We start from the raw sequence: 13,771 nt of genomic DNA, 5'->3' as shown, positions 1-13,771 counted from the left end.
GGCCTCCTGCCTGGCAGTTCAAAACTCAGCATCCTTCTACCAATAAATTCACTATCTCCCCTCTGGAAAGGTCCAAACTCAGTCTGGCCTCTCTGACTTTATCTCCAAAACCTCAAACATGTGCCCATGGCCTCCTTCCCCCCCTCCGCAGCAGCAAAGTGGCCCCTCTCCACCCACCCACCCCCTGCCCTTCTCGCTTCTCCCAGTCTCCTCCTCCTCCCATTCAACCTCCCCCCACAGCCTCCACACATCTGTAGGTACAAGGGAGCCTCTCACCATCCCTCTTACCCCAGTCCCTCCTTCTCCTCCAAACCTACTGACACGCTCTCTGCAGCAGCGGAGCAGTCCCCCTCAGCCTCCCTTCCCACGAGCACTCCTCCTCCCCCCATCCCACCACCTATTCTATCTCCCTCAACCCACCTACACCTATCCTAGCTACTCAAGGCCTGTGCCGCTGAACTCGGGGAGCCGCTAGAACGGGTCTTCAACCTGAGCCTGTGTCTCAGGAAGGTGCCCACCCTCTGGAAGACGTCGTGCACCGTTCCAGTTCCCAAAAAGAACCGGCCCAGCCAGCTGAACGACTTCCGACCGGTGGCGCTCACATTGCATCTGATGAAGACTCTGGAGTGGCTCTTCCTCAGTCTCCTCAGGCGTCAGGTGAAACATGCTGAGGACTCTTTACAGTTTGCCTATCGGGAAAAGGTCAGCATGGACGACGCCATCCTCCACATACACTGAGCCCATTCACATCTGGACAAGGAAAGCGGAACTGTGAGGATCCTTTTTCTGGATTTTTCAAGTGCCACCATCCAGCTCTGTATCCTACAGGAAAAACTCCTACAAATGTGAGTGGACCCCGACTTACTTGGTTACTTGGATCCAAGACTATCTCACTGACAGACCAAAGTTCGTCAGGCTAAAGGACACCACGTCTAATACTGTGGTCAGCTGCATCGGTGCTCCACAGGGGACTGTCTTGTCTCCAGTCCTCTTCTCCCTGTACACGGCGGACTTCTGCTACTGTGTCACATCCAGAAGTACGCATATGACACAGCTATCGTGGGATGTATCAGGGACAATGAGGAGTAGTATAGTTGCCTGGTGAAGGACTTTGTTGACTGGTGTCAAGCAACAGCCTGCAGCTCAACACCTCCGAAACTAAAGACCTGGTCATTGACTTCAGGAGGGACAGACCCCAACCTAGACCAGTTCTGATAGGAACAGAGGAGGTGGAGATTGTGCAGACCTATAAATATCTTGGGCTGTGGCTGGACAACAAGCTGGACTGGACCAGCAACACGAGGCAGCTGTACAAGAAAGATCAGAGCAGGATGTACTTTCTGAGGAGGCTGAGGAAATTCAACATCTGCAGGAAGCTCCTTTGGATGTTCTATCAGTATGTGGTCGCCAGCGTCCTGTCGTTCGCTGTGGTGTGTTGGGGAGGGAGCATGACCAAGGCGGATCTCTCCAGGATGGAGAAGCTGATTAGACGGGCCAGCTCGGTGGTTGGGATGAAGCTGGACCCTCTGGCTACGGTGGCAGAGAAGAGAACATTGGACAAACTGCTGGACATCATGGACAATGTCAGCCACCGTCTCCAGAGGGTGAAGCCTGAGAAGCCTGAGAAGCCTGACCAGCCCAGAGGCTGCGACTTCCAACATGCAGGACAAACAGACTTAAGAACTCCTTCATCCCCCGAGCCATTAAACTGCTCAACTCCTCTCTGGGGGAGTTGAAGAAGAAGAAAGTCCACACAAGAGCCGAGGGATGACACAGACAATACAGCAAAAACAATATAAACACTATAGACATTTCACTATACCCATACTTAACCAGGCCTGTTTATTTTTTATTTCTATCCCTATTTATGATTTTCTATTTATATATTCTTGATGGGTTATTTATTACTCTTTCTATTTGGTGTTGTACTACTTTCTATGTGCTGGTGCTTTCTGTGTGCTTTTTCTGTGTTTTGTGTACTTACTATGCTGTGTGCGACAGAGAAATTAATTTCCCTGACGGAACCTCCTTAAGGGATAAATAAAGTTATACTCTACTCTACTCTACGCTACTCTACTCTACTCTACTCTACTCTACTCTACTCTACTCTACTCTACTCTACTCTACTCTACTCTACTCTACTCTACTCTACTCTACTCTCTCTAACTTCTCCTCCACCTGTTCCCTGCTCTCACTACAGATCACACTGTCATCTGCAAACATCACAGTAAATGGGGATTCCTGTCTAACCTTGTCTGTCAGCCTGTCCATCACCATAGCGAACAAGAAGGGGCTCAGAGCTGATCCCTGATGCAGTCCCACCTCAACCTTAAACTCCTCTGTCACACCTACAACACACCTCACCACTATCTTTCAGTCCTCATACATGTCCTGCACTGCTCTAACATACTTCTCTGCCACACCAGACTTCCTCATACAATACCACAGTCTCTCTCTGGGCACCCAGTCATAAGCTTTCTCCAGATCTACAAAAACACAATGCAGCTCCCTCTGGCCTTCTCTGTACTTCTCTATCAACATCCTCAAAGCAAATACTGCATCTGTAGTACTCTTTTTTGGCATGAATTGATTTGGCAAAAGTTTTACGCTGGATGCCCTTCCTGACGTAACCCTCTGTATTTTTTTGTGCTTGGGACCGGCACAACAAGACACTGGCTTGTGTCCTCTTGTGGCTACATTACCATACCATACCATACCATACCATACCATACCATACCATACCATACCATACCATACCATACCATACCATACCATACCATACCATACCATACCATACCATACCATACCATACATAATAAGAACATACTGTATATTGACCAATATTTATCACTGCAAATTTCTGTTCAATCTTTCATAGGGACCATTTAAAATTCTAACCTTAAAAAAAGACGGAAATTTTAGGATAAGGGTCACTTGTGCACAAAAACTAACTTAATAATATGTAACCACAGTTTCATTTAATGCCAATGATGCAAAGTGCGATTATTTTGTGTTCTACAATATTCATTCATTCATTTTCTGCCTCTTTATCCGTCGTAGTGGGTCACGGGGAGCTGGAGTGTATCTCAGCTGGCATAGGGTGTGAGGCGGGGGACACTCAGGGCACGACGCCAGTGCATCGCGGAGCTACACACAAAGACAGACAACCATGCGCACACACACTCACTCCTACGGGCAATTTGGGACCGGCCAATCAACCTGAAGCATATGCTTTTGGAGGTGGGAGGAAGCCGGAGAGAATCCACGCAGACACGGGGAGGGCATGCAAACTCCGCATGCCCTCGAACTCGAACCCAGAACTGCCGTGTTGTGAGGCGACAGCGCTACCCACTGTGCCACCGTGCCGCCCTGTTTTACAATAATACACTTAAAATATTTACAGTTACAAATACATGACATCTACTGTGATTTATTGTAATTAAGCAGTAGACATCCATCTGAGTGAAAACAAGTTAATGTAGTTTGTAAGAAAAAGTCACAAACAACTTACACTATTTCACTTTCCTTTTAACAAATAGAGTCGAGGTTTATATCAATTTGCAATTTCTGAGTAATGCCACAGAGAATTTACTAAGACTGCAAGGTTGAATTTTTAAGCAATATATTCCTGATAAAATTGTTTTCAATACAGTAATGCCCAAATTGGACAGTGTAAGATGATGTATATTGTTCACACAAAATGTAAATGTACAAATGATCTGACTGGAAATGACAGAAAAAAATTATTTAATCTGGAGTCGGCAGAGGAATCAAGAAATATTTTTATTTGTTTTACAGCCGCAACAGTGGGAAATTATCTGATTAGAGTGAATTGAGTGAATAATTGAGTGAATTCTTTTTCTTAAATGAATAGTTACTATTATGGCATTTGAGTGTTAATTATGACTTTTGTTGTTTGTCTTTCAGTAATATGATATCTTAACTTTTCTCACTTACTTCTCAAAGACATGTAACAATTGTTATGTCTTTTAATCAGTAGACACTCAAATCATGCGAGGTCCGGTAGCAAGACTAATGACATAAATTAGCTACTGAGGAACTAAGCCTCTCTTCTTGATGACATGTTCCACTGCAGTCTTTTCAGTAGTGTCAAGATTGATTTTGTATTTAGCTAGGATTTTGAGAATGGGCCTCAGTTTCAGCCACCACTGGGTCTTTGGAATACGGTGCCTGTGGAAGACAACATTTGTCAAAAAAAAACAAACTGAAAGTGAGAACAATGCAACTCTCAAAGCCAAAGCAATCAAAATAAAATATTCAAGATATTTCAATTATAGATGGAGTAAGTTAGTGTTTTTTGACCACTTGGGGGCGAAAAGACACCAAAGTAAATTCATAACAAAGGATCTTTAGCTTAAAGTTAACCTCTAGCCAATCACAGTATAGTAATTGTCATATCATCTTTCATAGCTGTAAACCCTAGTTGCAATACTCATGGATGTGAGTAGATGTCAAACAATGCAGAAAAGAATAAGTGGCAAGAAATGACTCATTGAGATAGAACCGAAATCTTACTCAAAGTCAGTATGTGGTTTAAGTTCTGCCAGAGGCTGGAAGACCAAAGCCCTTTTCCTCATGCCGAGTACACAGGCTGAATCTTGAGAGTTTGCAAATATGCGACCTGAGGGTTAGGCATCATACAATCATACAATTAGACAATCAGACTTCCATCACACAATTATATGCAATACTTTGTGTTTTTCAGCAACATGTCCTTACCATGTCTGTAGCATTCCTTCAGTTTGTCAGTCAACCATAAAATAGCTTTAATTCCCATTTTGGTGCCGAAATTTCTGTCAAAGGGACTTGGAGTTCCACCCTAGTATATAAAATAATGTTTTCCTTCTGTTAATCAAACTGAATCTGATGGTGTGCAACATGCAGATCCACATCTAGCAGCTCACCTGCTGCATATGTCCAAGCACATTCTTCCTGCAGTCAAACACACCTTTTCCTTCCTCTGTGTACACGTTGAAGATGAAATCCGTGGTGTAATTGGCACTGCAGTTCTGATTTCTGAAACACATGTGAATATTTGATGAGATTTGAAGCCACCTTAAAGTGAAGGGTGTTGAATTCATTAGAACTCCCACCAACCTAAGAATCAATCCTCTTTTAACTGTGGTCTTCATCTTCTCGACCAAATGTTCCACATTGACCTAAAAACAAAGATTTAAAATATGATCCATCCATCCATCCATCTCTCCAACTAATGTATTGTTGCACATTCATAAGTACCCACCTCTAGATCATGAATGTTGAAAGGTTCCTCATAAATGTAAGCAGCATCAGCTCCAGATGCCAAACCAGCCATGGTTGCCAGGTAGCCGCAGTATCCTCCCATTGTTTCAACAATGAACACTCTCCTCTTCGTGCCAGCAGCAGATTGTTTGATTCTGTCACATGTCTAAAAAGTAAAAAGAAACAAATGAGTGCAAGCATGAAGAAAATGTTCTTGGGTTTATCTGGTTAGCATGATTTGTGTTTGTGCTTATCTGGTTAGCGTGATTTGTGTTTGTGCTTTTAAAGTTTACCATGGTTATTGTGTTAAGGGCAGTATCAGCACCAACACTGAAGTCAGATCCAGGAACATTGTTGGAGACAGTAGCAGGAACAACAACAAGGGGAATGCAAAGCTCCTCGTACTTCTCTCTTGCCTGCACCAACTCCAGACCCCCAGCAAATGCCTGGTGAAGTCAAGACAGAAGGATGGAATCAGTAGATGTGTTTAGGCCGTGCTTAATTCAGACAAGTAAAAATATCTACTGTGTATAAGCTGCCCACCTCAAACCCTCCAATGATGACTAGAGCATGGATATTGAACTTCATGATGTTCACACTGATCTCCTCTATGAACTCACGTGGCATAGATCTTTATCAGAAGGGAAGTGCAAAAACACAGCATATTAGGTCTTCTCAATGTTAAAAGAAGAGCGTGTAGGATTGGTTTGCAAGGGCTTGTACACAAAACCAGATCCTCTTGCTGCCTATTCACAGTCTGAGAGTCCTGCTCTCACAGCTTGCAGATTGTAAATACAGGAACAAGGAAATACAAGCAGAGGGGCGGGGCTTCCACAAATGCAAACGCTATTGCACACTTGTAGGATGTCAAAAGTGATGACAAGAGGGATTCATTTTGTATGTGTCTACATATTTTTAGCAAAACTCATGCACATTTTGTCTTATGTTAAAAGTAATCCAGTCAGTGTTAAGTCATTATACACTCCAGTGACTGAAACAAAGTGGTTTGTTGAAAAACGCACCTTTTTGTGCCCAGTATGGACCCCGCCTTTCCAGTCCATCCTGCCACTCCAGACCAACCAATAGGCTCAATCTGTACAGAGACAAGCGCAGACTCTATTATTATTTCACACATTTTAGCCAAGTACTGTACCAACATGTTGATTAATTGTCATGAAAGCTAATGCCTATTTGTTTTGTTTGCATGTCTGTTGCTAGAACTTACCATTCCATGAGCCAAGCCTTCAAAGCCGTCATGCACTGCCAGCATCTGGTGACCCTGGAGGATTCCGATCCTGACAGCTGAACGAACTACGGCATTCATTCCTGCACACGGAGCTCCCACATTCAGTACAGCAATGTTGCTGTTACTCTGATGTGGGAACATTCACAAAGATGTTTGTCAGAATAACTGTATTTTCCACTAGGACAGTAAGACCTCTCAACAGTCAGTTCCTGACCTTTGAGTCTGGGAGGTGCACGTGAGCCAGCATCCTGTAAGTGTTCCAGTTGTTCTCAAAGCTCCTGTTGCCCAAATTTAGCACAAATGTACAAGCGTTTGAGACTCAACACAATACATTATCAAATAGTTAACTTAAAAGTGCATGCCTCACTTTCCCCTGAGTCTGACTGCATCTTCAAATCGCCCCTCTGCCATGGCTTTGGTTACATCTTTAGTCTGATGTGTAATTATATGAAAGGACAACAAAGTGTAAAGTAATTCAGAAAATACAGAGAACAACAACAAACTCACAACATGTCAGTAATCAATAAAAGTTACCATCCATCGTATTTACAAATGGAAAGAAGATAACCTGTATTCCATATGGAAGAGTTTTGACTGACCACTTGTACACACTCCATGAGAGGCAGTCTAACAGCCATGTTTCCAGACAAGCTGACCACGCATGCAGGAGTGTCTGGTGTGGCCTCCAGCAGAGCCATCACAGCTTCCACGCCCATTCTGCTGGCCTGCAATGACAAAAACGCAAAGATTTGAGAAGTGGGTAGATTTTTTTTTTTTTATACTGTCAACAAGAAATGATCTTATATAGATTATATACAGGCCAGTCATTATACCAGTATTCTGTCAAAGGCAGAAGGAGTCCCTCCTCTCTGGATATGTCCCAAGACGGTGGTACGGGTGTCAAAGCCTAGTTTTGTTGTTACCAGCTGGACATAAGAGTTTATGATTTTAGGTACAGTCAACAATATGTGATGGAGTACTGGAGCTATTCTGCTGTTACTGACCTGCTTGACTAGTTCACATGTGATAGGTTTGCCATTGCGGTCTATTGCACCTTCTGCAACGATGATAATATTCAAACGGGAGCCACGACTTCTTTGCTGGGATTGAAGAGAGAAATGTGTTCAGATCACTAAACAGACTTTTTCTTTAAAATCTACATTAAAAGTGTTCACTGAAGGTGATGTATGACAAGACATTTACATCTGCAAGTCTTCTGCACAGATGTTCCTCCCATCTCTCCTCCGGGGGCATCTCTGGGATGAACACCCAGTCGGCACCACAGGCCAGAGCTGTCACCACCGCCAGGTAACTGGCAGGGAAGAGTCACTAGCTAAGGTTCAAGTGGCCTAACATATAAACGAAGAATCCTCAGCTGAATAACATAACATTGATGCTTGTTGGCAAATCAATACTTTAGATGCCAGCAGGACAAGACAAAAAAACAATAGCTTAGTAAACAATTTGGTAAATATGATAGACATTATAAACATCATGGTAGATCCCTGTTGCATTTCTCACCTATATTCCTCACCAAGACACAAACATACATGTTTCCATTTGTTCACTAGGTTGATTTAACATGCTAAAGGTGTTAAAGCTTCACAGAGCTACTAGGATGGGGGCAAAAGTTTGTATGTACTGATTCAGGTTGTACTCACCCACAGTGTCTGCCCATCACTTCCAGGATGAAGGTCCTCTGATGACTGCCGTACGACACATTTCATGTTCAGAGTCTGTCCATTACATAAATTTAAAATTTGTTTTGCGCATACCTGTGTGCTGTGGTGGTGATAGCGTCCACTATCTCTGTGATGCGATGCAGAGCAGAGTCTGTCCCGATAGTCATGTCAGTACCACAGAAATCATTATCAATTGACCCCACCATGCCAACGATGTTTAGATGGGAGGAACTCTTGGCCTCGTTTGATGTGATCTTTTCTGGGTGGAGATTAAAATGACAACTCTATCAGATACCGTAACTGGATGGGGCCTTGGGTCGGGCATTAGTTCTAATTTCTCCTGTAATGGAGTCCAGTTTTATTGCCAAGTGTATGTACACATACATGAAATTTAATCTACACATAGCTGTAACACCCCATGTTTTTGCTGTTTGGAACTACATTTTGGTGTGTGGTCTGGTCTCTCACCAGCTTTGAGCAGGTCTGCCAGAAGTACACTCCACTCTGATCTAAACTGGTTGGCACCCGTCAGACTTCCATCACCACCAATCACACATAAGTTGGTAATGCCCAGCTTGATTAAGTTGTAAGCTGCCTTGGTGCGTCCCTCCTTCGTCCGGAAGTCCTGACAGCGAGCGCTACCAATCACAGTCCCACCCTGGCATAAGGGAGGGATTCCATTTCCAAAGAAGAATCACCAGTAGGTACATAGAGGAAAATGAACAAGACTATCTAAGTATAATTATTCCCATTTAGGGCTTATTTATTTATTTAGTCTAGTATAACTGGTTATCTGATGTACAGTATCATCCTGCAGAGAATGGAAGATGGAAAGATTAACACCCTACTTACTGTAACAACTAGTTGATCACAAGTTAAAAACAGGCTAGATATGATAGTGTTCATATAAATGAGCCCTTTCTGTCCTCATTGTTGTTCTCACCATCTGCAGTGTCATTGACACACTCTCCCAGGTAGCAGGACGGATTTGATCTCCACCATCCACCAGACCTTGGTAACCCTGCCAACCACAAACACTAAACAGCATGACATCACATTCTTTAAAAAATTAAATGCAAAGAGGTGTAATAATCCAGGCAATTTTATTCACTGGGATGTGATATGTTGAGACCTGCTGGTAATTCTATTGATAGATGAATCTGAATTTATGTCAGGATGTAGAATAGTCAAGAAAGAATTTGTTGAAGAAAAGCAAATCATTATTAATAAATTGTTTTAGTTATGTTAGGTCAAGGGAAAATGCCCCCTCACACATATACATTGATTTATTTCTGTTTATGTTAACTGGTTTTGGATTGTTGGACAACTGAAGACAGCATATACGGAAAGCTACTGCAACATTCAGTAATTAGGATTTGTATGTACCAATTATATTGGTAATTTAAAGAGAGAGAACGAGAGGGAAAGAAAGGAAAAAAGATAGAAATAAAGATATCTAACAACCAAACAGAAAAGCAAACAAACAAACAAACAACAACTAAAAATTCCGAAGCTGTATTTACCTCATATACAAAGAACACTTTGGCTCCAGTGTAAATTCCCACTCGAACTGTTGCCCTCACGGCAGCATTCATACCTGTAGAGACAGATTTTTGGCCACGTAAGCTGTTATTAATGACAACATAGAGGAGAAAATGACTTGTCACCATATTTAAAAGCTTTTCTTCATGTGCTTGCACACATCCTGCAAAACTTAAATCTGCTCCTGTACATGTGTATTTAACAATGATATACTTTAGATATCATTACGTTTTAATGAACAGTGTTTCAAATGGTTGAATTTTGTATGATTATACTGTTTCTCTTCAAATTTCTTATCTGTTTCTGCACCTGCTAAAACAAATTAATTATTTAAGATCTTTTATCCTTCACAGAGTCATGCATGTGGGATATTGTTGGAACAAATCTCAAATGATTTTGGACCATTCCAGGACAGACATCCTGGACAGGACAGTTTACTAGTTGATCACAGATACAGCAAGCAGCAAGAAAAACTCAACAATTCATGTTGGGAATTTTCTACTTTGGAAGGAAGCCAGATTACCACGTGCAATCTCCACACAGACAAGCTCTAACATCAGATTCAAGCCCAGACTGTTCAGGTGACAGTGCTAACCACCACACTACTATGACACCCTGCAAAATCAAAAACAACATGCGCTTAAAGTAAAGACAGATGCTGAAATAATACCATGGCACCATTTGAATTTTCACTCTAATTTAATTCTGGGTAACTTGTCAGTGATAGTATTTCAGGATAACATGAGGGTCCCTAAACAGCACCAGTGGGTCATTTAAAGGACAGGATGGGGATAGATTAGCTGTTAGGGTGCCAAGAGTATCTCCACTTACAGCTTATAGCAGGAGAGTCTGCTCTAAAAGTGCAGTCCACCAAACCACTTTTCAATACATGACAGAAAGGTCATCGTGCTCCTAAAATTAGTCTAAAGAGATACAGTAATGGAGAGGAAGGATGAGAAAGAAGAGACTTTGTCTAATGTCAGACTAATGTAAGACAGTAATGACATTTCATACTATGGATAGAGAAAGCAAAGTATGAGTCAGCCAGCAGTGCAGTTTTGCATTAGCACACTTGTCCCTGTGTTGAGATGCCCAGAAAAACACACAGATGAGAAGTCCGCTCCTTCACTCGACGGGGTTATGTGAGGTCAATGACACTCATCCCAAAGGTAAAGGGGGGTTAATCTTCATCAAGTTAAAGGTCAGTCTGTCTCAATGATCTCAGGAGGAACGCATGTGGCCATTTTCACTAAGTTGGCATTATTTGAAAGAAAAGTATAGTAAATGAGTTGCAATAGAGAAATAATGAAAGAAAATTTGATAAAAAATGAGAAGAATTGTCAAATTTGATATAGAAAGTAGCAATAAAATCATACACTTTTTTAAAGGGAAGAGATATTTTCACCTTCAGAAAGCAATTTTAATGCTAAACTCAAATGATCTAAACTACAGAGATCTGTAGACTGGAGGCCTTTCTAGATTAAAGAAAACCAACCAATCATTGAGTCTTGTTGAGGCAACAAATGCAATCCTCATTTCTATGTTTCTAATTCACTTCATTCAAATATTTTTTCTTCACGTGTCACTACACCTTGTTATGGAGTGACCAATTAGTGATGATTTCAAGACTAAATCCTCTCAACCTCCTGCTGAGGCAAACAAACAGCAAACATGCTGTGTCTTGGCACTCAACACTCACATACCACACTGGAAAACCTTCAGCTTACCCTGGGCATCACCTCCCGAGGTCAGCACAGCGATAGCCCGACCCGCTCCCATTTTAGTGGGGTCTATAGGAACTGGGTGTGCCATTGTCTTGGAGATAAAGCTGGCTGAAAGACAGAGGCTTGGGTGTAAAAATCCCTTCCACCCCGTTGCACCGCATGGAATACAAGCAGCCTCTTACCTTTAAGTCAGTCTGAGAGTCAAGGAAAGTTATGTTGTAGCAGTTGCAAAAGTGCACAGCTGAAATGCCCCCACCCCTACACACACACACACGCACACACACACACGCACACACGCACGCACGCACGCACGCACGCACGCACGCACACACACACACACACACACACACACACACACAGACGTACTGTGTTCCGAACGGTTCAAAGCACGAACAGAATGCTTGTTTCTTTGAGTGTGTGAAGAGTTTTCAAATTCAGCTCAGGTTCAACAGATGATTTTTAGCAACTGAGAAAGAAAAGGCTTTCAATCTTAACACTCACAACTTATGTAATTAATTTATTCACCTTCAGTCAAATACCTGAAGTACAAGTCATGGGTTACGAGCTAATCCCAGCTGGTGGGGTATAACCTGGATCAGTTGCCAGCGCATTGCTGGGTCAGACATCAAAAAACAAACACTCACGCTCACACTCACACATACGGACAATCAGTGTTTTCAATTCATCTAAGCTACTCTGACTGGTCAACGACTCATGCATTCTGATGAAAGTAAAGCTGTTTGTATAGATTTAGAAAAACAGTGAAACATCACTAGTGATATATAGATGGATGGATGGATGGATGGATGGATGGATGGATGGATGGATGGATGGATGGATGGATGGATGGATGGATGGATGGATAGATAGATAGATAGATAGATAGATAGATAGATAGATAGATAGATAGATAGATAGATAGATAGATAGATAGATAGATAGATAACTAAAATATAAACAGTATAAAATTACCACACCCCCCCACCCCCGCTCCTCCTGAGAGAGTCATTGTACCCCCTGATGGCACCGGGCACGAAGGAGGACCTCAGCCTTTCTGTGGAGGGGCTGTGTGACAGCAGTCTGCCGCTGAAGGGGCTTCTCTGCTGGGAGAAGGTGGTGTGCAGGGGGTGGCTGGTGTTGTTAATGATAGCCTATAGATATACGTAGGATCTATAAAGAAAATGAATATAATGTATTGCTGTACATTTATCTATAACAGCTTTAGTAAAGCGATGTGTTCCGTTCCGTAGAAGTCACATCTGTTTTAGAGAAAACACACACCTCTTTAGCACAACATATCAGCACAATATAGATGATATTGACACATGTGAATACCACCACACAGGCATCTACATATAGAGTACCATGTCTGGAGACCCTCCGTTACAACTAGTGCATTCTGGGAGATGCTGCCTATACTGAGTTGGCTGATTTACAGGAATGGTATTAAGCCTCTCCAGGTGAAGTAGTGTTCTCTAAACCAGTCAGGATTTCTTTTTTCCATCACTCTTCTGGTATAATTTGTAATTACAGATAAATTAAGCTCAGAAAATAGAGGGAGAGTCATCTTTTTACTAGCTCGCTAGGGTTAAGGCAGTCCCTTGGAAGCTGAATGAGGTGATATCATTGTGATCTCTGCTGGCTCTTTGTATGCAAGGAATCATGGGTACTGCAAGAGTACTTTTCTTCAGCACCCCTCTGTTTGTGGCAAAAATGTCAGGCTCTTCTTCCTCCGCAGCTGCTGACGTCACTCCCTCTTGGATTCAGCTTTATGTGTTAAGGAGCACGCCTGGTTGTCGCTGTCACTCTTGTCGAGGTTGGTGAGAAGCTTGCTGAACTTACGCAGCTGCTCACTGGCTGTCGGGTTAGTTTCACATTCACACTACTTAGAGCTTATCTCCTGGATTTCTGTTGTCACCTTGTGTATTTTTGAATTTTACGCAAAAGGTGATTGCGTTCAGTTTTCTTCTCTGCATCTGGGTCCTGGCTCTCTGTGAACATTATTCTGCTTGTAATTAGCCATTATACTTACTAACACTCTCTATTCTTTGAAAGTGGATATGGAGGTAAAAGGTTATCCGGCAAAATGGCACCATGATTTTTTGATACTTTGATATTTCAACATTATCTGGTAAAAATCCAAAGAGACAAGTTGCAAGGTTTTTGTTTAGGTATATTCCACACATCTTACTCAAACAAGAAAATATTTCATCCCATGGTACTCATTTCATCACACTCATTTAACATACAACTAACATAAAATAGAATATAATATATTACAATATATGATATAACCAGAGTTACAACTTTTTTAT

General features: G+C 42.2%; 1 protein-coding gene across 1 annotated transcript; it reads right to left on the bottom strand.

Moving 5' to 3' along the window:
* Positions 1 to 3,741: 3,741 nt before the first annotated feature.
* On the bottom strand, positions 3,742 to 11,618 carry pfkmb (phosphofructokinase, muscle b). The gene is made up of 22 exons (XM_068314818.1): positions 11,460 to 11,618; positions 9,714 to 9,787; positions 9,134 to 9,211; positions 8,659 to 8,848; positions 8,284 to 8,449; positions 8,170 to 8,214; positions 7,712 to 7,820; positions 7,513 to 7,608; positions 7,342 to 7,434; positions 7,108 to 7,233; positions 6,876 to 6,940; positions 6,723 to 6,786; positions 6,488 to 6,634; positions 6,285 to 6,355; positions 5,806 to 5,893; positions 5,556 to 5,708; positions 5,264 to 5,428; positions 5,119 to 5,180; positions 4,926 to 5,037; positions 4,741 to 4,840; positions 4,537 to 4,642; positions 3,742 to 4,191 (listed from the first exon to the last, which is right to left on the bottom strand). The coding sequence occupies exons 1-22, from the start codon at positions 11,542 to 11,544 to the stop codon at positions 4,050 to 4,052; spliced, it is 2,337 nt and encodes a 778-aa protein (XP_068170919.1). The 5' UTR covers positions 11,545 to 11,618; the 3' UTR covers positions 3,742 to 4,049.
* Positions 11,619 to 13,771: the final 2,153 nt, after the last annotated feature.

This window comes from Antennarius striatus, chromosome 5, assembly GCF_040054535.1.
Source record: "Antennarius striatus isolate MH-2024 chromosome 5, ASM4005453v1, whole genome shotgun sequence".
NCBI classification, from domain to species: Eukaryota; Metazoa; Chordata; class Actinopteri; order Lophiiformes; family Antennariidae; genus Antennarius; species Antennarius striatus.
Note: the sequence above shows the minus strand (reverse complement) of the source record. Positions and strands in the feature narration are given on the sequence as shown.

Excerpts from the sequence above, each read along its gene's own strand:
- pfkmb (XM_068314818.1), bottom strand. The coding sequence starts at position 11,544 with ATGGCACACCCAGTTCCTATAGACCCCACTAAAATGGGAGCGGGTCGG. Across the intron at positions 7,609-7,711 it reads TGTGCAGAAGACTTGCAGAT|CAAAGAAGTCGTGGCTCCCG; the intron begins GTAAATGTCTTG and ends CTTCAATCCCAG. Across the intron at positions 5,709-5,805 it reads TCATCATTGGAGGGTTTGAG|GCATTTGCTGGGGGTCTGGA; the intron begins GTGGGCAGCTTA and ends TGACTTCACCAG.